General features: G+C 42.0%; 1 protein-coding gene across 4 annotated transcripts in view; it reads left to right on the forward strand.

The window, feature by feature from the left end:
- stk32c (serine/threonine kinase 32C) overlaps window positions 1–27327 on the forward strand; it is a 111598-nt gene that overhangs the window by 66876 nt on the left and 17395 nt on the right. For 3 of the 4 annotated variants that reach the window (XM_004554567.3, XM_076891918.1, XM_076891919.1), the window contains 6 exons: window positions 4799–4950; window positions 13675–13848; window positions 21127–21164; window positions 22034–22123; window positions 22535–22638; window positions 22768–22884. In XM_004554567.3, coding sequence (XP_004554624.2) covers window positions 4799–4950; window positions 13675–13848; window positions 21127–21164; window positions 22034–22123; window positions 22535–22638; window positions 22768–22884 — 675 coding nt within the window. Of the gene's footprint in view, window positions 1–4798; window positions 4951–12705; window positions 13090–13674; window positions 13849–21126; window positions 21165–22033; window positions 22124–22534; window positions 22639–22767; window positions 22885–27327 lie in introns of those variants that run through there. The other variant, XM_076891920.1, reaches the window with a different exon arrangement.

Here is a 27327-nt window from a genome sequence, read left to right on the forward strand (position 1 = left end):
TGGTCAGTCCAGAGCCTGACGTGGCCGCTGTGCCAATTTATTAGCCAGCTCTTCTCCCAGATGCGCAGCTGGCCAGCCAGCGGACAGATCTGGCACCGTCCTCAGATTTGCCCGTCTTCCGCCCTGCTTGTTTGAAAACAAACTGACCTTTATCTCTGACAAATATTCAAAGCAGTCTGACTAGCAGGTGTTCCTAAATTAGAATTTAACGAGAGCCTGGCCAGCAGTGTTAACGATAGGCTGACTCACACCGACCGTTAGCGTTTTAGAGATAATGTTACAGAATAATTAGGAACATATGAGTGTCCACGACTGCTCTGAGAGAACTTGTCTCAGAAGGTATCTCTTTATGGCACCTCAGTCCCACACTCTGCAATTGCGGGGATCTTCCATCTCAACTGATTTAATTCTAGGTGAAAACGTCTCCATTCATATGCAAATAGCTTGCAAAACATTCCACCTCACACCTCTCGTCTCCAAATTGTCACTTTTTTCTGCTCCATACTAAACTGGTCTACACTCTATGAATAAATGAATAAATCCTTTTTAAAAGTCATCATTTCACTCCGCTGACCGGCTCCTGAGGATTCCAGATAACACGAGGGTAGTGGAAGATGACTGATAATTTGATATCTGATTGGTTTGGAAATGTTGTGTTTTTACATTCTACGATACTGACACACAATCACCAATAAATACATTTCAAAGTAGCTTTGTGCAATGCAGGGTAACAGAATATGGTCAGCACAGAAAAGCGTGATGAGGAAAACATCCATGCAAACTGATTTTTCATGTATAAAGTCGGACACTATTTATAACCTTCAGCTCCCCCTGTGCCTCCGTCGGCTCTCTTTGCAGATGGATTATACATGAACCCAAAACTGTAAACCTTGCAGTCCTAAGCAGCAAGCTGTGAACCTGAGATATTTATCAATTTGTACATTATAAACATAATGTGCCGTAGAAATATTGTTAAAGTAAAAAATGTAAAGAGAAACTGAACATTTCTGAGATTTCACTTGCTTTGCTTTGGTGACCTTTCAACCCTGAACATGAGAACAGATTTCAGTCAGACCACTTACATTTGAAATGTTGCATCACAGCAGCAAAAACAGTCTCCAAGCGCATCACATCCCACAAATATGATAAACACAGAAACTGGACGGAGCTGAAAGAGAAGGAGTTACAGTATTATTTTATTTTTTGCTTTTCATGTGCACATTGAAAAAAAAGTGCACATCCAGCAAAACCAGTGAAAAAATGTAAAGCACACGATTCTTAATCAGCGCTGTCATTAACTGAGCACATGCTGTGTACAGCCATTCATCATCTTTGCTGTTCTCTCAGTCAAGACTTCAGACCTCAAGATTTCACATTTACTGATAATTTTAATCATTCGACACGCTTCACTTGGAATATGTAAACTAATGAGAACACTTGTTTTTGGGTAAGTCATCACATCAGATTGAATCAGATCACATCATCACGTAAACATGATGATATCTTGTATAATGTGGTGTATATGTTATATTAGAAATCATTATTATTTCTGCAGATCATATCAGTAAGGAAGCTGAATAAATATTGATTGATAACGGGGTCGGATTAAATACGCGTGCACTTCTTCTCACTCCTTTTCGATATGGAACTGAATCAGGTGAAGCGATATTAAAATGTATTTTGCTTTATTCTGTAAAGCGTTTTTTTTCCCCCTTTTCTACGCTAAACGAACTTCTGTGTATTGTTTACATGATCGGTATTGAACACAAAGCCATGTTGTGCAGGAGTTGCGGATGGGGGACCGTTTGGGGGGGGGAAGGAAAAGAGAAGAAGCAGCACTTTCTTTAATAACACTTATAGGAAGTCTAGAGTATCTCTAAAAATTTATTGTGCTTCTTGTTTGAAGAAAGAATCGGTGTAAGCGCACCTGAAAATCCCGCTTTTATCTCTAAAAACCTACGAAAAGGATAGAACGGCTTTTAAGTAACTACACTGTGGAGTCGAGGGGAAACGCAAACATCTAGTTTCTATTCTCCAGTGTTGATCTTTTCTACTTTAATAAGTAAGATTCCATTTTTGAAACGGCTTTCTCAAAACGAAATGTGGCTGCCTTTATACTGTCTGTTTAATTATGTTCTATAAAACCAACATCAGGTACAAAACTAAATAAAATTAAATAACTTTAAAATTTGCATCACTGAATAAATTTTGTGACACAAACCGTAGTAAACTTAATAAATCATGTTTTTGAAATTCTGTCTTGAAATTGATGTTATTGTATTCCACATTGGTGTGCAGTAATATACCAACAGTTTTAACAATAACAGCAGACTTGGCAAACAAACAGGAGACGAAGAAAGGGTTTGATGAATGTTAGCTACGATGAGCTGGTGAGCGTGATGGGAGGGGGGGAGGCGGGGGGTGAACTTGAAGATCCAGATGGAAGCAAATGGAGAGGCAGCGAGTCAGACCTGGCACACATTAGAGCTCTGTGCTCCAGGGGAAACCACGAGTACAATTAAGTAGATGATGTTTTACACAGTAATGGCTTTCCTCCTGTCACTGTTCACATAATGTCTATTTTAACACCTCATTAAGCTTGGTGTTCAGTCTTGAAATCATTCTTTCCCAGCAAATCAAGAGGAAAAACCCTTATTTCATTGGCAGAAGTATGTAGCTTCTTGAAGCCTCTTTATTTGTTTGTAATGCAAACATAATTTAAACATAGCAGCGAAGTGCTCGGTAACTCATTTCAGGACGGTATCATCATATTTGTGAAAAGTGTTGCAGCATGCACAGCTGCACAAACATCCATCTGGATGGAGGCGAGGGATAGTTTCTCTTCCCTCTGGCATTTTTTCCCTCTGTTTTCTAAGACTGAAAAAATAAGAAAAATGCTGTGAAGGGTGTTTTTTTTGCAGTGCATCAGGGCCAGAGTGCTATGTAACAGCCATCTGTGTGGATCTGACTGTAACGAGCAGACCTGCGAGAAGATCCTTGGTGGACAATTCAATCCAGGAATGGCTGAGTGTCTATAACAGAAATAGGGAGGGGGGGTTAGCATTAAATGCTTCACGTGGTTGGCAAATGTTACAGTCAGTGCAGCGGTGGCCAAAACAGCTGCTTAGATTTTGTCCTTTAGGTAGTTGGACAGTGACTGATGCTGAGATTTATGTGGTTTTTCTAAGTTTCACATTCACTGTGTTAGCATGCACACAAGATGCCATGTTGTTGGAAGAAATCCAGTTAAGGAGGAAAACCAGAGGACATTTTTAAATGTAGGTGGTCGGTAATCATATTCCACCCCGGCCCCTTCCTTGGCTTTAAAACAAGGCTGGCATCTTTTAAATGTGTTTACAAGGATGAGTAATGGTGTTCCTGCTGACCTGCTGCCACTGTGATACTCTCCCTGTGCCGGGTCTTTTTGTCATCCACACACACACATTTGTTGGAACCCAGATAAACAAAACCAAGACGACGGTCTCTAATAGAAATCGAGCTGCAGTACCCACATTCCAATTAATGAATTCCGTTTTTATGTGTAAAGATCGTGACAGTGGGGTGAGGCTGGCTCCTCTCAAATAATGGATTTAATCCAACTTTACTGTGTTTGTTCCTTTTTGTAGCACATGAAGCAGCTCTCCACCGGCTGGAAGTTCTGGATAAAGGGAGCCTGAAGCTAAAAAACTAAATGATGTAGAGAAGTAGTTCACCAACCTGACCAATGAAGCCAGCCAATAGGGAAACCACGAGATGGGAAGGGCATTGGGTAGCTGGTTAGCCACCATTGAGCTTTCAGGATAAAAGCAAGGGAATTATACAATTGGATATCATGTCTTTTTTTTTTTTTTTAGATGACAAAATAAAAGCATTTTTTAAGAAAGATGCTAAAACAAGTCGCCTATTACTTGGGTGAGCCGCCAAGTTAGCATATTTGTCTGCAGGCTTCATGTTCGTGTGATATAGAAGAATTCGGTTTGAAGAAAGGCGATATTTTTGCAGAAGCTACTGTAAATGTGTATTCACCCTCTGGCTCATTTAAGCATTTTACTGACGGCGTCGCGCGTTGGTGGCATCCCTGCTCAACAGTCATGCAAATTAGCCCTCACCATCCTTTGGAGACGGCTAGAAAGCCACATCAAAAGGACTGATTCTGATTTCTTGTCTTCAAGTCTGCTATGACACAGCACACGTGTAATGGGTATGTGTGTTATTGAATGTTGTATGTGTTCCTTCTCTCCTCACCAGCTTTAAATCAGTCTTCCTGGAGTGAGTTTTATACAAAGATGAAACTGGAAAAAACAGGCAGAAAACATAGAAGATAAAAGTCCAGCGGTGACCTGCTAAGCAGGACTCTGTGATCTGTTTTTAATGACTGCAAGCTGTAATGTTATTGTAGCGACCCCTCTGGAGTCCTGTCCTGTTCCTGACCCTTCACTGATACTTCCTGATAAGAAAAAGAAAAAACTGTAATCAGTGTTTAAATAAATAATGAGGTGATTTGTTTGGAAGTGGTTTCTGTTGTTGTCTCCCGTGTTTTCGAAAATGACGTTTATTTGAGCTGCTCGGTTTATGAGTGCAGGGCATCCACTCAGGTTATCGCGTTAATCAGCAGCTGAATGATGCCGTAGGCTGTTTAGAAAACATTTTATTCGCACAGCAGCGTGACCGCATTTGTACACCTGCACGAAAAGCAGCTAAATATTTATATTATCTTGTACTAATGTGCCCAATTTTGTTTCTCTGTCTCTTCTCCCTTTCCCCCCCCTCCCTCTGTTCTGTCCTTTCCCTGCTGCAGGTATGCATTGTACAAAAGAGGGACACCGAGAAGATGTACGCCATGAAGTACATGAACAAACAGCAGTGCATAGAGAGAGATGAGGTCCGAAACGTCTTTAGAGAGCTTGAGATCCTACAGGAAATTGAACATGTTTTTTTAGTAAATCTCTGGTGACTATCCTATGTTTTTACACTTTCAGTGTGGTCGGCTCTGTTTGTGTCGGTTGCCTGCTTCGCCTGTCTGTGCGCTCCGTGCGTCCGCCCTCAAGTGATTCCCAGTAGACGTGTGCACGCTTGCTGTAAAAATCTGTCGCATCCTTTAAATAGAAGCACTCTGTTTGAATGTTATGTGTTGCATGTGGGTAAAAAAAAAAAAAAAAAGTTTAATTAAAGCTTGAACAAATTCTCCTTCAGAAACCAACAGCTATTAACTTAAGAAACGATTTATAGCAGAGAGATATTCTGGGATATTAATTTTGGCTCTGAGCCCATGAAGCACACATTTGATAATTACTGTGGTTTGAAATGACCTCACTCTTCCCTCGAGTATGATATGTGGGTGAATGGAGGCTGCGTTCATTATTCAATGCTCATCTCCGGGCGGGACACATTTCTAAATGTAATTGGGGACCTGGCACGGCATTCACGCCGTATTACACAAAGCACTTTGCTCCTCTGTAATTGGTAGAGCGGTTGTGCACGTGCTCGTCGTCTCCGAGCAATCGCTGCCAGAATATTCCCACGTTCCATGATGGATTGATTACGCGGAGCGAGACAAAGCCGTGTCCGGGGCTCATTCCTTACCAAGTTGTGAATGATTTAAGATCAATCTGCAGAATGCATTTGCCTGCTAGATACTCTTACTTCACTACAACAAACTGAGGGCATTTTAATGAGCGTACAGTAGTAGGCCTGTTTATTTTTTATAATTCCCTGCAGGAGTTTATGGCTGCCAAAGCCTTCTGTGTTCTAGTTTTCTAGTTCTGGCTGTGCTGCTCAGCTCACCCTCACTCTCTCTCTGCAAGCAGCACTGTTTTAAATACCCATTAGTGACAAGCATGCTGAACTGTATCTTTGTGGCTACGTGGGATTGAGAAGTTTCACACCTCCTCTCTCTGCATTTGAGATGCTCCAAAAAAATGGCCTGTCCATCTCACCGGGAGCTCACAGAAACTCATACTCGAGCAGTTCCTCTCGTTTCCAAGTATAATTGGTCCTATACTCAAAACGCCATAAGTCTTCATTCTAATTGGACCATTATCTTTGACACGTGTTATTTTAGGACGTTGAGGATGATTTTGTAAACAGATTTTGCAGACCTGTAGCGGTATCCGTGCAAGCGGACGGTTTGTGTTTCATCTGCGAGGAGTTTCTGCCTCTGCTCCTAATTAATGGAAGCCAATTGAGCTTTGTCACTTCCACGCATATTAAAATATAATCAAGAGCAGTAGTCTTAGTTACTCTACACCCTGAGACTCAAACACGAGTTCCACTGGAAACATTAGTGAAAATTGCAGGGAGGTCATTAATAGCTCCAATAAAATGTGTTGAGAATTCATTTGTGATTATGCCAAAAACAATAAAGTGTTTGTAAATCGAGACGAGCGATTTGAATAATAAACATGTAAATGTTGCTGCTCAGTCACAAAAACGTACATGTGAATTTTTGGTGCTTTTCAGCTGTGATCTGTAAATTGTAAAGTACATGTAATGAGAGCAGCTTTAATGAAGCTGAAAAAACTGAGCCACGCTGCTGAAATTGGACTTGCTAAGCTCGGGCCGCTCATTATCTGTTTTATAAATGGATTAGTCATTAAATGAGGAGAATACAGGATCGTGCCGCCCCCCATTTCTTTGTTTTGTGAGGAAAACAGGAAATGGGTCCAGATTTATTGAAACGCATGTAAATATAATGAATCAGAATCAGAGAGACTTTATTTATCCCCAAGGGGCAATTAAGAGAAAAAAGAGTTTGCACAGTTTGGTCCTATCATCACCTTTATTTTAAAACACCACGTGAACTCTCTTAGGCAGCTCTCTTCTAATTTCTTTAAGTAGTCTTCGGGAATAGTTTTCCAGGCTTCCCGAAGGACATTCAAAGCTCTTCTTTGGATGTTGGCCGCCTTTTGTTTCCGTTCTCTGTCAGAATCCTCTGGAACAGCCGATCTATGACTGATAAAGTTCCAGTGTGCGTTTCCAGGTATGCTTTTACTGCATTGGCAGTTGTTTGGGATCATTGTCATGCTGCAAAATAAAGCTGTTGCCAGTCAGATGTTTTCCAGATGGTACATAGTGGATCAAAATCTGATGGGATTTTTCTGCGTTCATCAGCTTTTGGAGAAAACGGTACAGGCCGAAACGAAGGCCCAAACCATGACAGAGCCTCCGCTGTTTTACCATGGCTGTAGACACTGCTCCATACATGTTGACAGCAGTTTGAACCAGAAATGTCAAATTTTGAATCATCACTCCATAAGAACTGTTGCCACTGACTATCAGAGTAATCCTTGTGTAATTTGACATACCTCAGTCTTTTCTCCCTGTTTCTCTTCATTAAAAATGGCTTCTTGACAGCCAACATTTCACTGAGACCATGTCTCAAATCGGTTATTTGCCAAGTTGTCTGTTATGTGTAGACATAACAGTGGTTCATCTGTCTTTTTTATAATAAATGATTCACAGCTCAGTGTTAATTGGCTTAACAAAACAATAATAATAGGAAGAAATAAAAATGTTGCTGGAAAAAATGGTGAAACACTTAAAATGACCTTCAGGAAGCCTGAAGAACTATTGCTAAGAAAGTCTGGCTTCTTGGAAGCAAAATATGAAGATATGAGGGTTGGCTCAAGAGTTTCACACTAAAGTCTTGAGCCAACAAGTTGTCAGATCTTTAAAGGAGGAGGATCTTTCACTTGACCTATGATTTCAGCTTGCTTTAAAAAGAGCTGTTATGTGTTATATGGTCTGACCCATTTATGAGATGAGACTGTATCTGGCCCACGAACTAAAATTACAGTCGTCTGACTTATTTTTGTCAAGTCACTCTTGGAAAGAAGTTCCAATGATGACTGTTGGTTGGATCAATAGGGATTCTTGAATGCAGTGTTACCGTTTGAGCATTTTAAGTTGTTTTTGTGATGTGTTGAAATCTAATAATGCCATGAAATGTTTCAGGCAGTCTAACTTTTGTCTAAGTGCAGTAACAGACAGACAAACAAAGGTGTAACAGTGAGGGATCCAGAAGGCAGGAGTACTTTGTCAACAGGCTGTTGCCATTGCTGTTAGATGATATGACAGGCAGATATGTGTAAATATGTCTGGATGCAGCTGTTACCCTGAACTTAAGCAGCTGCGTTGATGTTTTCAGGTTTGCAGACGTCTCTGACGCTTAGAGAGCGAGAGAGGTGTTTTCTTGCAAACCTGTATTCAGAAGATTACTTCAAATACAGGTTTGTGTAGTTCCTTCCTTAATAAGCAGTTGGATTTACGCTGGACTGACGGAAACGTCTAATCACAAGAAAGTTCAGATATTTCCCTGAAAGCTGGATGTGAGAACACAGTGACACATAAAGCAAATCAATCTACTGCTTGAGTCTCTATCGCAAGTTTATTTCTGTCCCAGTTTACCAGACGCTTTGTGAGCATCTGTGCGTGACAGGATTGTTTTGCGATGCACCTGTATGCATCGGATAAACTGCTCCATTTAGCTGCTGCGTGATGCAACATCTCAGCCAGGCAGGTAATGAGAGAGGACCGATGAGACGTCTGCCTCATCTTCCTGTCTCCCACCTTACTGTATAGCTAAGAAAATAATTGGTTCCCTGTGTGGGTAGGCTGATCAGACAGTTGCTGGTATCCATAGGCTTATCAAACAGAACCATACGATTTCTGGTCCTTGGAATTTGGGCACTTCGGTGCTTTAATAATGCATATGTGATAGAGCAGCTGAGGGCATTTTGGGAAATGCCTATTTTTAAAAAACGAACACACAAACAGATCCAGCTTACAAGAAACGCCTGTTTTGATAAGCTTCACAGGAGTGCTTTTATTGATACTGTGCCAGGAGGGAGGCAAACAGATAGTCTTAAAAAACGCAGGAAAATCCACCAAACGCCTGTCAGATGAAGATGACTTCCACAATCACACAGAGAGGAGGAGGAGGAGGGGGATTATTATGAAGACAGGAGGTTGTTTTGTCAAAAAAAGAGAGATGTGCATAATATAAGGATTTGTTAGGTTTCCTCCAGCTGATACCTACACACACAGCCTGGCACGCTGCGTCAGGAAATGGAGGTTTCGCTTTCATTGAGACGTCGTTGAATTCTCCTGTGCGTTTGAACCGCTCCGTCCGTAGCATCACAAGAAATTCATTAAGAAGCGGTCTTCTGAAAGCCCACACTGAATCCCATCAGCCGGGGGAAGGCTGCTTTAAGCTGGGCGGATGTCAAGTTTGCAGCCCACAGTAATTGCTGCGACCATTCCCTCGCCGCATAGAAATGATGTGTAGGAGTCAAGGGTACGCTGAATGGATTACCTTAAAGGAGGAAAAATTAACTATCATCTGCTGCACACTCCAAATCCACATAAATCCTTATAAGGATTTGCAAACCGTGAGAAGATGCCGACTTCCTCTTTTACTCGCAATGTTGGAAACTCCAGAGTGCAGGGGTCCCCACCCTGAAGCAGAGAATAACTAACAGTAGGGTGCAGAAAGGAATTTGATCCCCTGGTCTGTACATCATAGTAAATGTTTGGTTTTCCCTTTAATGCTCCAACCAATTCTCCCTTAAGGAGATGCACCAGTGACCAAATGGACGTACATCACGGCAACTGTTGTCAAAGAGCTTCCCCACTCTCTTGGGATCATCTCGAAGAATGTAAAAGGTTGAAAAATCAAAACAAGGGTGAGTCATCTGGAGCAGCTGCGTGAAGTGTTTTGCCTCATGCATCCTTCCCTCCATCAGAGTCATATAAAGCAAGCGAGAGCAGCTCCGAGGATGGATGTGCTCTCTCCTGTTCGGCCTCCATTAGGAATATTGATTGCAGACCTGGATGGAACAAGGCCTCGGGAGGCCATGGAACAAATTAGCCTCTACACCTGCAGTCAGCAGTTATAACAAGCCCTATGAGGGGCTTTAGTCTTTAAATCATCATCATAAAAGACGAACTGCGAGATCTTTTCTCTAATGCTACAGTAACACGAGAAACAGCAGTGGTCGGAGACTGCTGCAACCGCGTGCTTACAGTCTTGTTGTCTTTGAAATGGTTGCTTTGAAGATGGGGACTAGGCTCGCAGCCACTTGCAGTCAGTTTCTTTCTTCAAAGCAACTTCGGCGCATCAAGACAGTAAGAAAACAGCAATAAGATTAACTGCAAAATTGCATGGGTGCTCAGCAACCCTGCTTTTATATAGGAATATAATCAGAATACAAGCAAATTGAGTTGAATCCCCTATTGCAAAGAGACGCTTAACAGACAAGTTCTTATCAGCATAGACTGACTCAGATTGATTGCAGTGTGTCTGCAATCCTTCGCCAGTCTGTGTGACTACAGTCGGTTTGAGTGGGGTCATGGTTGTTGGAAGGCAGGCTGCCTCCCCACAGGTGTCCTCTGCAATCACTTTGTATTGAAAGTGGTCACATTGGTGCGGCTGAGCCATATTTAATAAAGCATGCTTCCAGGCAATATGCAGACTCAGACACATCTGGGCCTATTCTGGGCTACTTTTGGCACTTATGCCTCAGTTCTGCCGAGTGTTTTGTGGTCTTGCCGTAATGTGGTCGGGTTGAATATAGATTTCTACAAGTATAATAATTATATCTGACTGTAAGTGATAAGCTGGACTAGATGTAGGTAACGACAAGTCATCTGTGGGCCAGATCTGACCAAAATGCCACAACACATCTGACATCTGGCTCATATAAGGTTGACATTTGGTTCAGTTGAGGCAGCCAGACTCAACCTGACTCAAAGTTATAAGTCAAGGCCAAATGTGGCCCAAAGAAAACTGGATGATGAGCATTTACTGCGGTCGGTAAGGTTATTTCGTCCTAGACTTGCCAGCACTAAAGGACTTGGGACTTTTGTTCAAAGTGCCCTACACACACTACTCTTAAAGAAGAACTTTTTTTTTTAGGGCATAGGATTTAAAGTGTACCTTGTGAAAGCAGGCCAGTGGAGGTGTTTTGTCTTAAGGTGAGTTGTTGGAGGCAGTGCTCACTCACACCATTGGAATCCTCAAAGGACCATGCAAAAGTCTTGTGACTGAACCACACGGCCAGTTTGAGCCATCTCTATCATCAACTTTATGTAGGCCATCGAAACTTTGTAGAGCGGTTAGAGCCAACAGAATCACAAGCTCTTGCCTCACTCTAGCTTTTTCCTCAAAACTCATTCCACTGTCTCTCTATTTCCCTCTCTCCTCCCTGCCTCCCCGGGCTCATTTGTCATTGTGGCCTGATTATTTCAGCCTGTTCCTTGTACTCCTTCCAGCCGGCTAACCTTCTTCTCTTAGTCCCCGCAATCGTGGCAACCTAGTCCTGTCCCGGCCATTTCCAGCATGTCCTTCCTCGTGGTTTTGGACAGTCACGGCTCTCCCTAGACTCTTCTCCCAAATAATTGCTAGGCATTCATTCATACTCGAGGGTTTGTGCAGCAATTCCTCTGTGCTCATTAGGAGAGCGGCGCTCAATAAATTATCCTCATCTCAAGTGCAGCAGAAGCACATAAAATGAGATTAGTGGTTAAACATTATGTTGACCGTAGCTATATTACAGTGAATGTCTCCAAGACAAATATGAAAGAGTTAAAGGTTCCCAAATCTAAATTTGTTTTTTGTGTGAACATTCGATCAAATAACTGCATCTTGTGCAAAAATATTAGCTCAAGGCGCCCAAGTCGACTTCAAAACTCTCTGTCCTTTAACGCAGTCTCGGTTTTGACGCATAAAAATAAATAGAAGTAGTTGAATGAAGCAGGCGAAATATTCAAGCCCTGCATAGTTTCCTCTCTTCTCTACAGCAGGGCGATTGCTCTGTGAAGCTGGCGCGCCTGTTTGGATTTTCCTTTTGCAAAGTCACAAACACTATCGGCACTTTGGCTGGCGCGTCCTCACCCCTTAAGCTGCCACCACTGCGACCAAGACCGGAGCAAGTGCCAGAAAGGAAATTGGAAGGATGGATGTCTTCAAATACTCTCTTCAGACAAGTGCTCTTCAACTAATACACCTCACTTTCCTTTCCAGGGTAGCTCAGATCATATTTCACAGCAGGAGAAGCTTTTATTTAAAGTGTCAGAACTGCCGAATTTGTGGATTTCACACTGTGTTTATTTGGAGCAAAGCCCCCTTAACGAAAAAGAGAGAGAAAACCGTTTGTGTTTCTTCTCCATCCCGTGCTTTGTGAGAATCTTAAAGGTGACAAGGCTTGTCAGTGCTGGAGCTTTTCATATGCTCCAGTTGTCAGCCTGTATCTGACATCTCCGTGTCACCTCAGTGAAAGCGGGGAAGGAAATGACAAGCAGTCCAAGCCTCTGCAGTCTCGCTCTCTCTCTCTCAGGAGCCCTGATATTTAAGCGGTGGACGAGGGAAGCTGGAAGTTTTGTGGTACGCTGAGATAGCGAGTGCCACCTCAGCGGACGCTCGTGTGTCAACTGGGTTTGAGGAATCGGGCTGTGACAATGAGGTGATAAAAAGGTGACAGTGTGGAACCCCTGCCAAAAGCAAACAACATCCTAGGGCTGGCCATCTGCTGAGGCCAATATTAGTTTTTTTGTTTGTTTTGACCTTAAACAGGTCAGGGCAGCTTTGTGTACTGTGCATGATGTAGGGTGGCTCTGCTGTCGTTTCCTATTGAGTGCAGGCTGCAGTGGCACGGAAGTGTATTGGAAACTTTCTTTGCCCTGTTTTGCAGCACCTCTTCTTTTTTTTTTCTTTTTTTAATTTATCCTATCACATGAATGTCGAGGGTGATTCATCAGTTAATCGTGTGGTGTTTTAAGGAGAAGAGAAAAAGCCAGCAGTTCTGCAAATGGGTTTTTCCTTCTGTGGATAAGATTGAATGATTTCAGCCTCTGCAGCAAACTCCCTTTCTCTCTCACGGAGCAGCAGGAAATTGCACCTGAATAGGAGCAATCAGAATGCCCCCACCCCCAATGAGTGTTCACAGCCAAGCCCAAAGATACAGAGGGAACCTGTGAGCTATAAAAAGAAATGGTATCGCCACAGCATCAGAACTTTAATGGGAAAGTAAAGAATTGGCTCAGCGGCAACCACATTAAGCCAAGTTTGATGGAAGGAGTCACCACGGATTGGTGTGTTGTCCCTCCTCTCCGGGTCTATTAAGATATTATTCTGCTTTTATTTTTCTCAGATGAGAGATTAGATTCTGTTGTACAAAAACATTTGTGTTCACTGGTGTGGCTTAATGTTTTGAAGCTGAATTTGTGGAGTGGACTGTTACAAATCCCCACCTGGATCACTAAGAGGCTGTGTTTTAATTTGTTGTGCGTGACCAGTAAGCCTGATTGACAAAAAATGTGTAGCAGGTGACGAGCTAAGTTATTGTCGAGCTTTGATGTGACAGTGACGTCCTCTGTTTTTGCATTCTGTCCGACAGCTGGCATGGATATTATGTTGTGGCTGTGAGGTGTGCATGTGCCATATTTGTGCATGTTTGCATTTGCTTCTGTGCAGATTCGTCCGCCGACCCTTCGTGCTTCTCATCAGCATGCGTGTGTCTGATAATATTTGCACATGTAACGCACTCTGTGTCCTGCATGAAAAGCATACTGAGCATGTTTGCGGTCTTGTGTGCTCAGTCTTTGCGGTTGTTTGCGCAGCATGTGTTTTCCCACACTGGGCTGTGACTGAAGGCCGTCTCATCCCACTGCACCCAGGTACTCGTTCCAGGACGAGGAGGATATGTTCATGGTTGTGGACCTCCTGCTGGGAGGAGACCTTCGCTACCACCTGCAGCAGAACGTCCAGTTCAGCGAGGACGCAGTTAGACTCTACCTCTGTGAGATGACGCTGGCGCTGGACTACCTGCAGAGCCAGCACATCATCCATAGGTATTTCTTTTCATTTCATTTCAAGGCCTCCAGCAGCTTTCAAGCTGTTGAAAAGTCTATGGCTATAAACAGTGCATGAAGTGTTCTTTTATATGGAAAACTCTTTCATAAATTTGCCCTTCAAACCCTTCTGAAGGTTGTTTCGTAAAGCAAAGTTAAAGCTGCACCCTTTTTTTTCTGCATAGAACTGCAAGATTGCAGTGGAGTAAAGGTTTTGGAGGTGGAAATAACAAACATATCTATGTGCATAGAGAAATGCAAATATGTCCAGCAGACAAAGTCAAGTAAAAAGGCCTAAGTGTGCACAGTTGGGTCTATAATTATTTAGGAAATTAGACATTTTGTGATTTTGCAGTAGATTTTAATTAAAACAGGTGGGATGTGATTAAAGTGCAGACCTTCAACTTTAATTCAGAGGGTTGAACAAAAGTATTGAATTAAATGCTCAGGAATTCAAAGTCTCCTGTTTTCAGAGGCTCAAAATATTTTTGGAAAGTTGACTTTCAATCAGTCCCACAGCCAGATGAGGTCTGTTTCCTCATTATTCCATGACGAATTATGGAACAGATCATGATCTGACGCATACCACATTATCTATCAAACACTGTGGAGTCAGTGTTGTTCCACTGGCGTGTATGCCTGCCTGTGCAACCTGCTCACTAATGTTTATTGATAATGTGACTGCTGATAGAAGCAGCACGGCTGGACGATGCTTCACAGTGTAAATGGATGGTGACCCAAAGCATACCGCAAAAGCAATCCAAGAGTTTCTTGAGGCAAAGAAATTGGATATTATTCACTGGCCAAGTCAGTCACCTGATCCCAACCCTATAGAGCAGGGGTGAGGAACTCCTGGCCTCAGGGGCCGGTGTCCTGCAGGTTTTAGATGTGTCCTTGATCCAACACAGCTGATTTAAATGGCTAAACTACCTCCTCAACATGTCTTGTTCTCAGAGGCCTGGTGATGAACTAGTCATTTGATTCAGGTGTGTTGATCCAGGGTGAGATCTAAAACCTGCAGGACACCAGGCCTGGGCTTCTCCACCTCTGCTATAGAGCAAAGGTGTCAAACATAAGACCTGGGGGCCAGAATTGGCCCAGTGAGGACTCGCACTGGACAGCTTTGGAAAATGTGAAGTGGGGCAGAGTTTTTAACTGTATTTTCATGAGTGTTACAGCTTTTCCAACTGATAAAGATGGCCATTCATGCTACACCAAAGTAGATAAGTAATAGATAAACAATTAAATGACAGTGTGGGGAAAAAAATCCTCTTTTCCCCATCTATTATTTCTGCTTTTTTCATTTATTTTTTTCCCACAGTGGAAAATAAATAAATTTAAAATTCTTACAATTTGAGCCCAAAGAGTCGTTCTGACAGATTTCATTCAATTATTACAGGAACATTTCTTAAAAATGGCCTTTGATTTCTTATATTACTTTATATTATATGTTTTAATATAAAGGGATTTAATGTGACTACTGTTGGGTCATTTGTGCTATATAAATAAAATTGAATTAAATTAAATTGAATAATAAGATGTCTCAGGGGATAAATGTGTAGCTAAACTTTACACTGACAGAAAGGGGAGTTTCACTGGTCCCACCAGTTTTAGGTCATAGTGGGCTGTATGTGACCCACAATATAAAGTCACTCTCTGCTGTAAAGCACAGCACCAGGCAGAAACCACAAACAAACGGGAGACTGTGTATAAAAACAGCTGTAATTCCTAAACAGTTAGTTTGGTGCCTTTTTTAAAACCCTTGAATAAAAGCAGAAAGTCTGCACTTCAATCACATCGTTATTGTTTGATGTATAATCCACTGTGGTGGTGTACAAAGGTACAAAAATATGACATTGTAAAAATGCTTATGACTATATTTTATATACTGCTGTTTACTATTGTATGCGACTTTTTTTGTCCTCTGAACTGAAAGAAGAATAAATTGACCAGTGTCCCAGACACTCCAGTTTTTGCCTTGAAGAAAATAAAAACATTTCATTTCCAGCGTGACATTGGATGTCATGCCTTCTGGGTTTTGATTCACAGCGTGTTTACCCAAGAGAGACAGACGCATTAAACTCCCAAATACACCCATAAGACGCGTTTGCAATGCTTTCCAAATACATTAGATGCTGCAGGGCCAGCCAGCGAGAACACGTAGCTTAACTGGATACAGCGAACTAGAATTTCCCCTGTGTGGGGAAAAAAACACCGAAGATCAGCTCAAGGTTGTGTCTGTAACTTTCAGTATTCAAGAGGTTTTGTTTCATTGTGTTGTGCTTCTGCACGTTGCAGCAGTATTTCCAGTTATTTTTGAATGTGAGGAGTCGAGCCTCACATCGCTCTTAAACACCAGTGAGTGTTGTTTTCTGCTTTGAAAGGTTAAACATAAAAAGTCACAGCCCCTTTCTTTGCATTATATGTTGATCTCCAGGTTTTAAATGTGACTCATTTGTTTGAGGATGGATATTTTTGACCCAACATTTATCTTCCTCATCTCCTTCCACTTGGATCTTACGGTTTTGAATCGTATTCCCTGTCCCTGGTTCAGGGAGGGCTCTTCCTGTTAAAAGGGAGTTTTTCTTTCCCACTGTCACCAAGTAATTACTCATAGGGGGTCGTCTGATTGTTGGAGTTTTCTCTGTATTATTGTCGTGTCTTTACCTTACAACAAAAAGCACCTTTGCACAAGATCTGATGTATTTATATATTCATGGCCACAGTATGGCCGAGAATATATGTTGCCCTTTAGCACAGATTGGAAACAGGGTTTTGTGGTCCAACAAAAAACAAAATCTATTATTGCTTTCAGCATGTTGCAGTTTAAGTGGTCTGAGGGGAAACCAGACTCCTCTACATCCCCTGGTCTGTTTTCAGGCTTCAGAAAATCTAATCCATTAAGCAGCCTTTGACCATCACAGCTCTTTTCAGACTAGATCTGGAGAGTTTTTAAGCAATACAAAGAGAGAAATATTCAATGCACAAAGTAGAATTTAGTATTGCAATAAAAGAAGATCATTTTAATGTAAAAGAATGTGTTAAAAATCCCCCTGAAGTTATAAGAGGCCTGGAGCAGTGAAGAGCTGCAGGATGTCCATCTTCAAATTCTGCAATACTTTGTTTTATGTTTTAGCCTAGTGCAGCTTTGACTTTATCAGAGGCCTGTAAGAGAAATTAAAATTTAATAACATATAACATATTGATACAGCAGCCGCCCATTTACAGTTGGTGCAAACAGTAGCAGCAAGGTTACTCAAAACCACTTTATGCTGTATTACCCTGGCCCCCCATTTGTTAAAGAAATCAAATTTAAAATTTCAGTCGTTACTTTTATGACTGAGATATAAAGTGGAGTCATACGGAGCTTTGAACCCCTTATTTTCCACCCAGACCCTTCACGTTAGACTGAAAGGCTTAAAACAAAGTGAATGGCGTACATTTATATACTTAGATTTAGATTTAAAGCCGTGGTCCAAGCTAGCTTTTACTGTGAGAGCTACTCAGTCAGTGCCTCAGTTTGAAAGCTTTCAAAAGTCCAGTTCTGTTGTCAGATATAGTTATATTATAGTTTTGATGGCTAGTTTAAAATTCTGTGGAGTGCTTTTTTTGTAAGTTATGTTCAGCATTAGTGTCCAGAAGGGCAGTAAAGCTGGTTGTGCTTTAAACCAGGCCCGCTTTATGTGTCCCTGCAACAGGAGTATGGTGTGATTTCTTATTTTCAGTGAGAGTTACTCTGCGACTGTGATGTCTGGTCTCCAAAACCAAAGAAATGGACAGCTGATATCACAGATGCAGTCTCTGTCTTTTCTCTCATTTTAAAGTTGCCATTTTCTGTTATTTTTTTGTGAAACACCATAGTTTACATTCTACACAACAAGCATAAATGAGCCATACACAAGCAAATATATATTTTATATTCAGTTTCTCATGATTCTTGGTGTGAGCTCAGATTATAACCTTTTTTAAGGCGCTGAAGTCGCTGTTTTTATTTACTTTGCACACCTAAGGATGGGTCATATGGGTTTCTCTGTAATTGTCCCCATCCTTCATCCACAGTGGACTCAGTAAACACAGCTCTTTGTCCAGATATGCTGAGCGCAGCTGTAAGCGTGCGTGCAGTCCAGTCAGTGAAAGAGATGCATCCCTGCAGGCTGCAGATTTAGAGCCACAGATGGCTGAAAAACTGTTTGAACCTTATTCAAAACCTTATGTGGGCTGCATGTCTTCTTCCAGCAACTGTGTGTGTCCATATGCATGTTTGTGTGTGTGTGTTATTTATGTTGTGGGGACATAAATCTGTGTATATAGTCACACTGTACAGACCTGCCTCCCTTTTGGGGACAAAAAGAAATTCCCCCAAATCATAGATGATAAACATTTTAGTGCTAAGATTTGGTTTAAAGTAAAGGTAGCGCATTAATGTGAGGCGTCTGAATGCTGAAATGCACTGATACACTGAAGCATACATCATATTTGGCATCGTGATAAAAAATAAAAACACCTTTAAGGAGCAGAATTAACAATAACATAAAAGAATATGGAAGGAAAAGAATAGTTTGACTTGCTATTGAATTTGCTTTTTTTCACTAAGAGCTAAAGAGGTTTGTCACCTTCAGGTCTGTGCAATACAGCTAAAGCCGGAGCCTGAGCTTAAAACTCCTGCTCGTGCAATCTAAAGTTCATTTTTAATACATTGTGATGCACACAAAACTAGTGGGTCAAAAGTTTCAGACTGACAAGATGACGTTTGATGCGGCTTTCTCTGGTCTCTGCAGGTTACCTTATAGCAGTAAAGCCTTGTTTAGGATTTGCTTGACACCTATCACTTAGTTGCTAGTAGATATTCAATGCTCCGAGTGACTAGGTAACCCCTCAAGCTGTGTTTTGTCATTCCTCAGCAAATATTCAGAAAACAGTTTCTGGGCATGTGCCGAAGTGAAGCGAGACGGTGCTATTCTCTTCCTGTATGCGTACGGCTTCTTTGATATGTATCTGTGGCTCTCTTCAGGTTCTCAGACATGGCTGTCTGCAGTAGATATGCATCATTACACTTCTGCTGGCAGCCTCACGGAGATGGCAAGTGTTTTCTGAAAGTGAAGCCAGAGTTTTTCCCCTCATTGTATAGTTGGCAAAGCATCTTCATCACATACATTTTAAGTGGCTATAAATAGCAGCTAAAAAATGCTTCAGTGTTTTGTTCGTCCTCTTCTTAACGTCATGTTTTCTGCCATTGATTCAAGTGTGTGTGCCGTAATCTAGTGCCTTTGTATCAGTGCCCTCCTCCAGCACAACAGTTTTCTTCTACCCTGGAAGTTTTTGACAGGAGAATACTCTACAATTATTTTGTTGCACCAACTGAAGAAAAAAAAAAGAGGGGGGGGGGGTCTCTGGTCTCCTAGCAACAGTCAGCTGCCACCATGCCCAAGGAGGTAAAATTAGTCCTGTGAGAAGAAAGGAAGTAGAATTGGAGAATCCCTTCTCTCTCTTCTCTCCTTTTTTATCCACTCTGCAAGTTAGATCACCTCACGCTGGATTGCTTTGTTCCTGTTCAAAATAAGAAATCACTTGGCATGCAGCTTCATGTTAGACTGATGTCTCTGTGATTGCTGCAAAATACATTAAGTGAATTCCGTACTTCAAACAGCGTGGCACGATGCTGTAGCTGGCACTGGTGCAGGGATTCCTCCTGTGAACATGCATGCTTTTCCCTCCTGCTTTGTTCTGCTGGATCAGTCTGCAGCACCACCACCTCCGCTCCCCTCTACGAGTTTTAGCAGATATTCACGTCAGTCGCACAGTCACCGTGAACACACGTGTCCTGTGGGGTATGTAGATGCTCTCTGTAGACCGCATGTATTCTCCACACCAGCATGATGTACGGCATAATTAAATAAGCTGTGCGCGCTCTGTTAATTGCCCGTGGAGTGTTTGAAGGGCTGGAAAATGTCAAGCTGTGTGTGTGTGTGTGTGTGTGTGTGTGTGTGTGTGTGTGTGTGTGTGTGTGTGTGTGTGTGTGTGCGCGCGCTCCTGGATATGTCCAGGGCTTGGGTGCTCAGTGTAATAAGCATGTGCAGACAGACCTGTTAGTCCCTCTGGACAAACCTCTCCCGGGGATCAGTTATGAGTGTGCTCTCACGCGCTCCGAAATGCAGGGAATGAAGGAATTTTCTGCTTGTTGACACAGATGTCCAAATCGTGTTGTTCAAACATGTAATTCACACATGCATCAGCCTTCAAAACACCTCCCACACGCTTTAGCATCTACACATACTGTACACGTCCAATCCTGGTCTTTCCCACTTGACCACAAACTATGATGATGGGAGGTGCTGTTATGGGAGCAGATTAGACAGTTAGCAAATGCTTAAACTCACGAACACTTTTACTAATAACAACAACTTATAAAGCACATTTTGAAACGCACATTTTAACAACTCTAGCATGAACACTGCAGTTTTTGTTTTTGTTAATGACGCCAGGGTTGGCAAATGTTTTCGGCCATATTCGGAGGGGGAGGAGTCCATAATTACCTTACTTATAGTAAAATGGTCTAAAGGGGAGCTGGGTCTACTGGGTGTCCTCTCAGTTCTGATTTCAGGCTGTATAAAATCCAGCACATGACTGGAGCTGGCATGATTACAGGTCTTTTTAGACTAGAATAGCTACCACCAGGGCCACAATGAAATAGACTCTCTTTTTTAAGAGAGATGTATGAGTGAGGCTGTTTTCAAATTCTCAAGTTGTGCAAGAGACGCATGCCAAGCTTATATCATGGAGTTTTTCCAGCTAATTTATCCCTGATTAATTCCTTCCAACATTTATAGTAGGAAATCTTTCAAACTTCCTGAACTGCTCACAGAATCATTAGATAACTTCAGACTTGCTTGATGATTGCAACTATGATCACATCAGCATCTTTGTATCAGCCAGGAATAAATAAGAGGCTGTTTAAATTGAAGCTGCGGTGCCATTGGATAGCTTAGATCAGAGGTCTCAAATCTGCAGCCCCAGAGCCACATGCGGAGATGTTTCCAATCTCTAGTGGTTCCATTTCATTTCCACAGAAATCCAAATGGAGACGCTTAAAGGCGTCATCGATAACCCACATGCTCCGAAGGTCTATGTGATGTTATCCATAGGGGTTTAGAAAGCTGTAGGTCAGTTTACCTGTACACAGCAGAAACTCAGTGATGTGCTATTAAAATGCAAGTAATATCCTCTACTGATATTTGCATCAACATGTTTTAATGTGTACGTATTCTTTGTCTTTTTTAGAGATGTCAAGCCAGACAATATCCTATTGGATGAACAAGGTAAGGGTGTGAACAGTTTGCTCTGTTTATAAGACAGGATGTAAAACAAAACAGGACTTTTAGGCCTTCAGTATGTATCGTAGTTGTATAAGAGCACATTTAGACCACAGACCTGTCTGAAGGGCATATCACAGTATTCTTTGTGCATTGTTTATTTATTTATTTATTTATTGTCAGATACCTGTTATATTTTGTCATATGGCTCTTAATGAGTTTTATTCTGATTATACTATATGTATTCCTGCTATATGCACACATTCAGTTTCCTCAGGTCCTCCTATTTCCATGTCATTTAAAAGCTGCAATGTTAGGACTGTGTCGTATCGATGGAGTGGATTCAGCAGCTTTAAAGCCTAACTATCTTATCACATTGGATGACTTTAAGCTGTGTTTCTTTTTTCGACTGCATGTGATTCTAATGCTGTCTGTACCTCCCTGTGTGTGTGCGTCTGTGTTTTGTACTTCTCCTCCTAGCTATACAATAAATATGTCTGTCGTGCATTTGTGTTTCTCAAAATCCTTCTATCAGCTTAAGCTGACGGAGGGATTCTGAAAAGTGCTTGATCATCAGGGGAAAACAGAAATTGTACAATAAATAACCCTTAGAGACGGCAGTGACGTTCCCAATCCGCTGCGACGAGTACGACACCCCAGAAACGACCCCAAGAAGGTCAGAGGAGTCGGGGACATCGGACTGACACACAAAATAATGAGGACACTTTGTCCTTGCATATCACATTCCAGCTTACTGAAAGGGAACGTTGTGTCCTCATTTGTTTCCTTCTCTTGTCACATGTGAAAATGTTTCCTTTTGATGTGAGCGCAGATGTTTATTTAGAAAATGTTGATGGATTTTCGTGTTTCCTCAGGTCACGCTCACCTGACGGACTTCAACATAGCAACAATAATAAAAGACGGAGAGCGAGCCACGGCCTTAGCTGGAACCAAGCCCTACATGGGTAACTAAACATTTATACTGTGCATGAAAAAGAAAGCTACAAGAAAAGGGGGCCTAGCGTAATTAAGTTATTCTTTTCTTTGTAATTTTAAATGCTCAGTTGTACCATTTAACTGTCTCGGTTAGTTAAAGCTCCTAGAACTATTTGCTAGAAGGTGCCAGACGCTGTTCCTTCAATTTCTGAATACATTTTTACGCTCTCATTATCACTAAACAGGCGTGTGTGAATGATATCAAAGAAATTAAACATCCTGTTGATTTGTGAAAATGGGAGGCAAATGTTCCACTATTGTATAATGCGATTGCCGAGGAAAAATGTGCTTTTCTTATGACATTTTTGCAAAGGAATGCTCCATGCACAGGCTGTCATTATACAAGCTTTTTCTTCAGTGTCTCTCTGCTGTGCTTTCAGCCCCAGAGATCTTCCAGTCTTTTGTGAGTGGAGGGACGGGCTACGCCTTTGAAGTAGACTGGTGGTCACTAGGGGTGACGGTCTTCGAAGTGCTGCGCGGATGGGTGAGACATTGAAATTGCAGTTTTTATGTTATCGGGCTGCAAGAACGAGCTCGCCTCCATTCATTCGCTCGTCTTTCTCTTCCTCAACTTGCTGCTTTTCCTCCTTTTGTCACCTTGTCTCTCTGCTAGAGGCCGTATGACATCCACGCCAGTAACTCCGTGGAATCGCTGATTCAGCTCTTCAGTACCGTCAGTGTCCAGTACAGCCCAACCTGGCCCAAGGATCTGGTTTCACTATTGAGGAAGGTGAGTGGAGGACGATGGGGCATTATTAACTTACACTTACACTTCAGTCAGCGGTCCCCATCCTTTTTTGCACCACGGACCAGTTTGATGTCCAAAAAATTTGTGTTATTTTGTAACACGTCCTCCTATAATGTGCCAACAACATTGAGAGTAACGCCCTCCTCTCTGCCCCTTAATGGTCTCTGGTCGCTATGGTGACGCGTAAATATTTCTTTGAAATAGGGTTTGGGGACCGCTGGAATAAGGGACTCAAGCTGAACGTCTGTCATCTTTCAGTTAAATTTCCGTCCAGCAGCAACTACTAGATCTGCAAGGATCTGTCTGGACTCTGAAAATCAAATTAGTTAATGTGAATTTCTATATACATAGTCAGTAACATCGATTTATCACTGCTAATTCTGTATTATCACAAAAGGATTGTATGTAACTTGACTGAGTCCATGTTATTGCTGTCGCCTTGAAGACGGCGAGCTCACTGCTAGTGGTCGCTGATTCGTCTTTGAAGCAACCATTTCAAAAGCAGCGAGTTCGCATGTTCGTTGCACACGGTCGCGCTAACGTTTGGTTGTATTTCAATCTCTAACTGTTGTTTTCCACAGTGTAACTGTAACACACAGCACCATCCTACTATGCAGCTAGTGCAAGAAAATTTGAAAAAGGTATCATAGGAACAACTGCTTATCCGTGATGTAATATGACCCTCTTCACAGAAAGCACCTTTCTTTCTTCTATTACTCTGTCACCCAGTGTGCACAGCTCGGAGACAGATACTGTCTACAGATTTATTTCCCTCTGCCTTTTTAGTTTAAAGAAGGAGTATAAAAAGTAACCAAATTTAGATACAAAGTTGCCAAGTTAGCAACCAGTGAGGTGAACTGAATCCGGTTGTTCAGTGATGACACGACGAATCCTACTTCCGGGCCTAAAGTAGTCTGCGTTTAATATGGCTTTTGTGTCGTTAACATGTTTAATGTTATGTATTTTCTTCTATTTAATCTCAAAAAGCTCCTAAAACAGTCAGTGATCACTGTTGACCTCCCTCGGCTTTTATTACCGCTAATCATTTATTTAAGCTCAGTTTTTAAAACCTTAGGATGTAACTACAGCTCAGCCCATGCAGCAGTATATGAATGACTAACCTCGTATTGTGGATGGATTATCTCAGTTGTTCTCCTGGCTGAAGTTTGGTCCTTTTACAGCATCCTGCCATGCGATTACATTTGTTCCAGACCACCGAGAACACTCACGTTAACTTTTATCGAGTGGGAAAAAAGTTATCTTGTTTATATTATGCTAACATAGCTGTGTCGCTAGCGGTCACGTAGCACATCATTATATACCAGCTAGCCCAACTTCAGTAACCCTACAAACGTCACTGCTTTTTAGTTTTCTGTCTTCATTTATGTTGGAAGTGATAGCAGAGCTGTACGTTTTAATTTGTTTCCAAAACCCCGCAGTCAGGACATGCTATATTGTATTTAGATAGAAGCTAGCGAGCTAACTCCCTGCTAACTTCTAACTCCGTTAAATGTCATAAATTCCGTTTTCATAGATGCCTGGATGTTAAACTCAATTGTTACACCTGGTAGAGCAGAACGCTGATCATTTTATTAAAGATGAAAGACTTTAGACAGTTTTTCAACTCTCAGTAATGCCATAGTGATCGTTTGATATATGGACCTGCAGCGGAGTTTAGGCCCAGACACGGCTAGTGACGTCAGACTGAACAACCGGATAGGGACAGCGCCGTGAGTGAGAGGGGTGTGAGATGGACAAGCTGAGATGCATAATTTCTACATTTACAATAAAATAAATATCCAATTGCTAAAACTGAAAAGCAAATATCTACCCAGTAACCAAATATCCAAATTGTCAAATATGTATGAACAGGCTTAGCGATGAGCTCTATTCTGACGCTCAGAACGACAAAGCTCACTGATCGCTCTCAGCAAGCAGTCCATTATCTCTCATTATTAGCAAAGAGCAGTGTTTTTAGTTGGCTCAGGCCTTCGCCTTGCTGGCAAAAACTTGTAATCTTAATTTTATGGCTTGTCTTTAATCAGGTTCACGTCTTCTTTACCAGCTGGTGTTTGTGCCAACATCTCTTTCACTATGTCAGTATGCATCGCTTTCGTCCAAGGTTTAGGAGAGAAGCTATAAACATTCGGTTTGGACATTTTAATAAAATGTATATGAGCTAACTGATAAATGGAAAGGTTAGGAATGTGAATGCCAGTCCCAGGAAACTAAAGTTACAGTTTTTAATTAAGTGAAGGCAGATTAACTCTGACCCATGTTGCCTGAGTGCAGATGGTCTTCCTAAGAAAGAGGAGCAGGATGTAGAGGTAAAAAAAAGTCAGCGGAGCCAGTGGAACTGATGGTGCAGGTATTCTGTGTGTGCGTGAGTGCTGTGGGGAGGGGGGATGATCCGAGACCCCGAGGGCAAAGAAGGGATGGAGAAAGAAAATGACAGATGGGATGAAAGCACAGAAACTGAGCGTGTGGGTGAGAGACGAAACAGTGCATGTGTATCTTTGTGTGCTAACTTATCATAACGAGTGTTTTAGTCTAATATTGAGACTGAAAATGTTTTCTTAAAAGCGAAAGTGTGCCAGTTGGATGAGATAACTCGCTCTGGATCAAATGTTAATAATTCTGCTCCAAACTTTCCTTGCAATAAAAACCCACCTTATTCTGCTTTGCATCAGCGTGCTGTCATCTAAGCAAGCAAAACTGTTCTGGAAACTAGTCCTCTCCTCCCCTCTGGTGATATTTCTGTAGTTATTTGAAGACAAGATTTTTGAGTGGGGAAGGAAAACTGTGGCTTGTTCAGGAGGATACTCTTTGGCAGAGTGTAAGTGCAGAGCAGGAGTGCGTGCATGTGCTCTGCGTCTGAATGACTGAGTGTTCTGGACGGAGCGACGGTCTCTTCCGCTCTGCTGCTGATCGATTACCGTGTCTGGACTCCACCGAGACTGAGCTAACTGGCCCTGCAGGAGAAAACTGAATCAGCCTGTGACCAAAAGAAGAAGAAAATAAAGCGCAGGAAGCGAGCTAACACAACAACAAAAACCACATCCCATTGTCATCTCCAGCGTTTTACCCCCGAGGTGAAAAATGAAGCACATGGGATTCCATTTAAAAACACAACTGTATCAGCACCAGCTCTTCTTTTCTCCCTGGACTGTGCGACTCCATTCATGTGTGGTGTCCATCTGTTCTGATCAGTGCAACAATTCTGATTCAACCTGATTGGAGTCAGATTTGATTAACAATTCCTCCTGTTGGTGGATTTATTAGTAAAGGTGCATTCGTCCTCCTGTTCAAATGTAGTGGCAACATAATTATTAGTTTTCTACAGAGAAGGAAGAAAAATTATGTTTTGGTCAATTTGTTTGTTTCCCCATAAATAATACCACATTTGTAGATTGAGCAGCAGAGTTGAGTATGTGGGTTGCGCCCATGAAAAACTTGCCAAACCTTCTCTTGCTAGTGCCAAACAGCTTTTTCTGCTGTTGGCTCTTCTTTAGAGCTCCTGGTACCCCAGGTGCTGACAGTCAGGGGCCTGATTGGTCCTGTTCATCGATGAGTCGGGAGTTTTCCCACACCTGTTGGGTTGTACGGTCAAAATGTTGCAGTGTTGATTGCTGCACCAATAAGGTAACAGTGTGGAGACAGTGCGGTGGCGGTGTGGGTGGCGTCTCCCTCACTGGAAAAATGCGACTTGTCATTATTATAGACAATCTCAATGCAGAGATGTCTCCAAGATGAGATTCTGCAGCCAGTGGCAATCCCATATCTCCACAGTCTGGGACCGAACTCTATCCTCCAAGATGACGACACTCTCCGCAGATCGAGGCTTATCATTGACTAGGATGGAATGACCTGCCTGCAGTCCTGACCTCAACCCCACTGGGATCAGTTTGGATGTGCTGCTTGTGCCAGAGTGACTAACACAACCACATTGGCTGATTTGTGACAAATGAAGAATAGGATGTCATCACATAGCAGTGTGTGACCAGGCTGGAGACCAGCCATCCAAGCCCCTGTTTGTTAAAAGAATAAACTGTTAAATTGCCAATATCTCTTTATTGTGTTTCTTCAGGCTTCAACCATCCAATCTAAAAAATGACACCAGCCAAGAGTCAGTACCAGACGTTTTATAAATGAAAGACTTTTATAAATGAAAGAAAGATTGTAGGAATAGTCTTAACCACTTGAGGTGAGGGCTCTTCAAAAAGAAATGAAGCTGCATTTGACTCTCACACTACCATGATCTGAAAACCTACACAGACAGATTATAAGAATGTATAGTGATAAAACGCAAAACCAAAAAAGCAGATTTCATGGTTTCTGTATCTGCATGTCAGAAAGCCAAACGATTGCTATTAGCTAGATAAACATGCATGATCAAAAGGTTTTGACAGCAGACGTTTAAGATAG

Source organism: Maylandia zebra, linkage group LG13 (genome assembly GCF_041146795.1).
Source record: "Maylandia zebra isolate NMK-2024a linkage group LG13, Mzebra_GT3a, whole genome shotgun sequence".
In the NCBI taxonomy this organism is placed as follows: domain Eukaryota; kingdom Metazoa; phylum Chordata; class Actinopteri; order Cichliformes; family Cichlidae; genus Maylandia; species Maylandia zebra.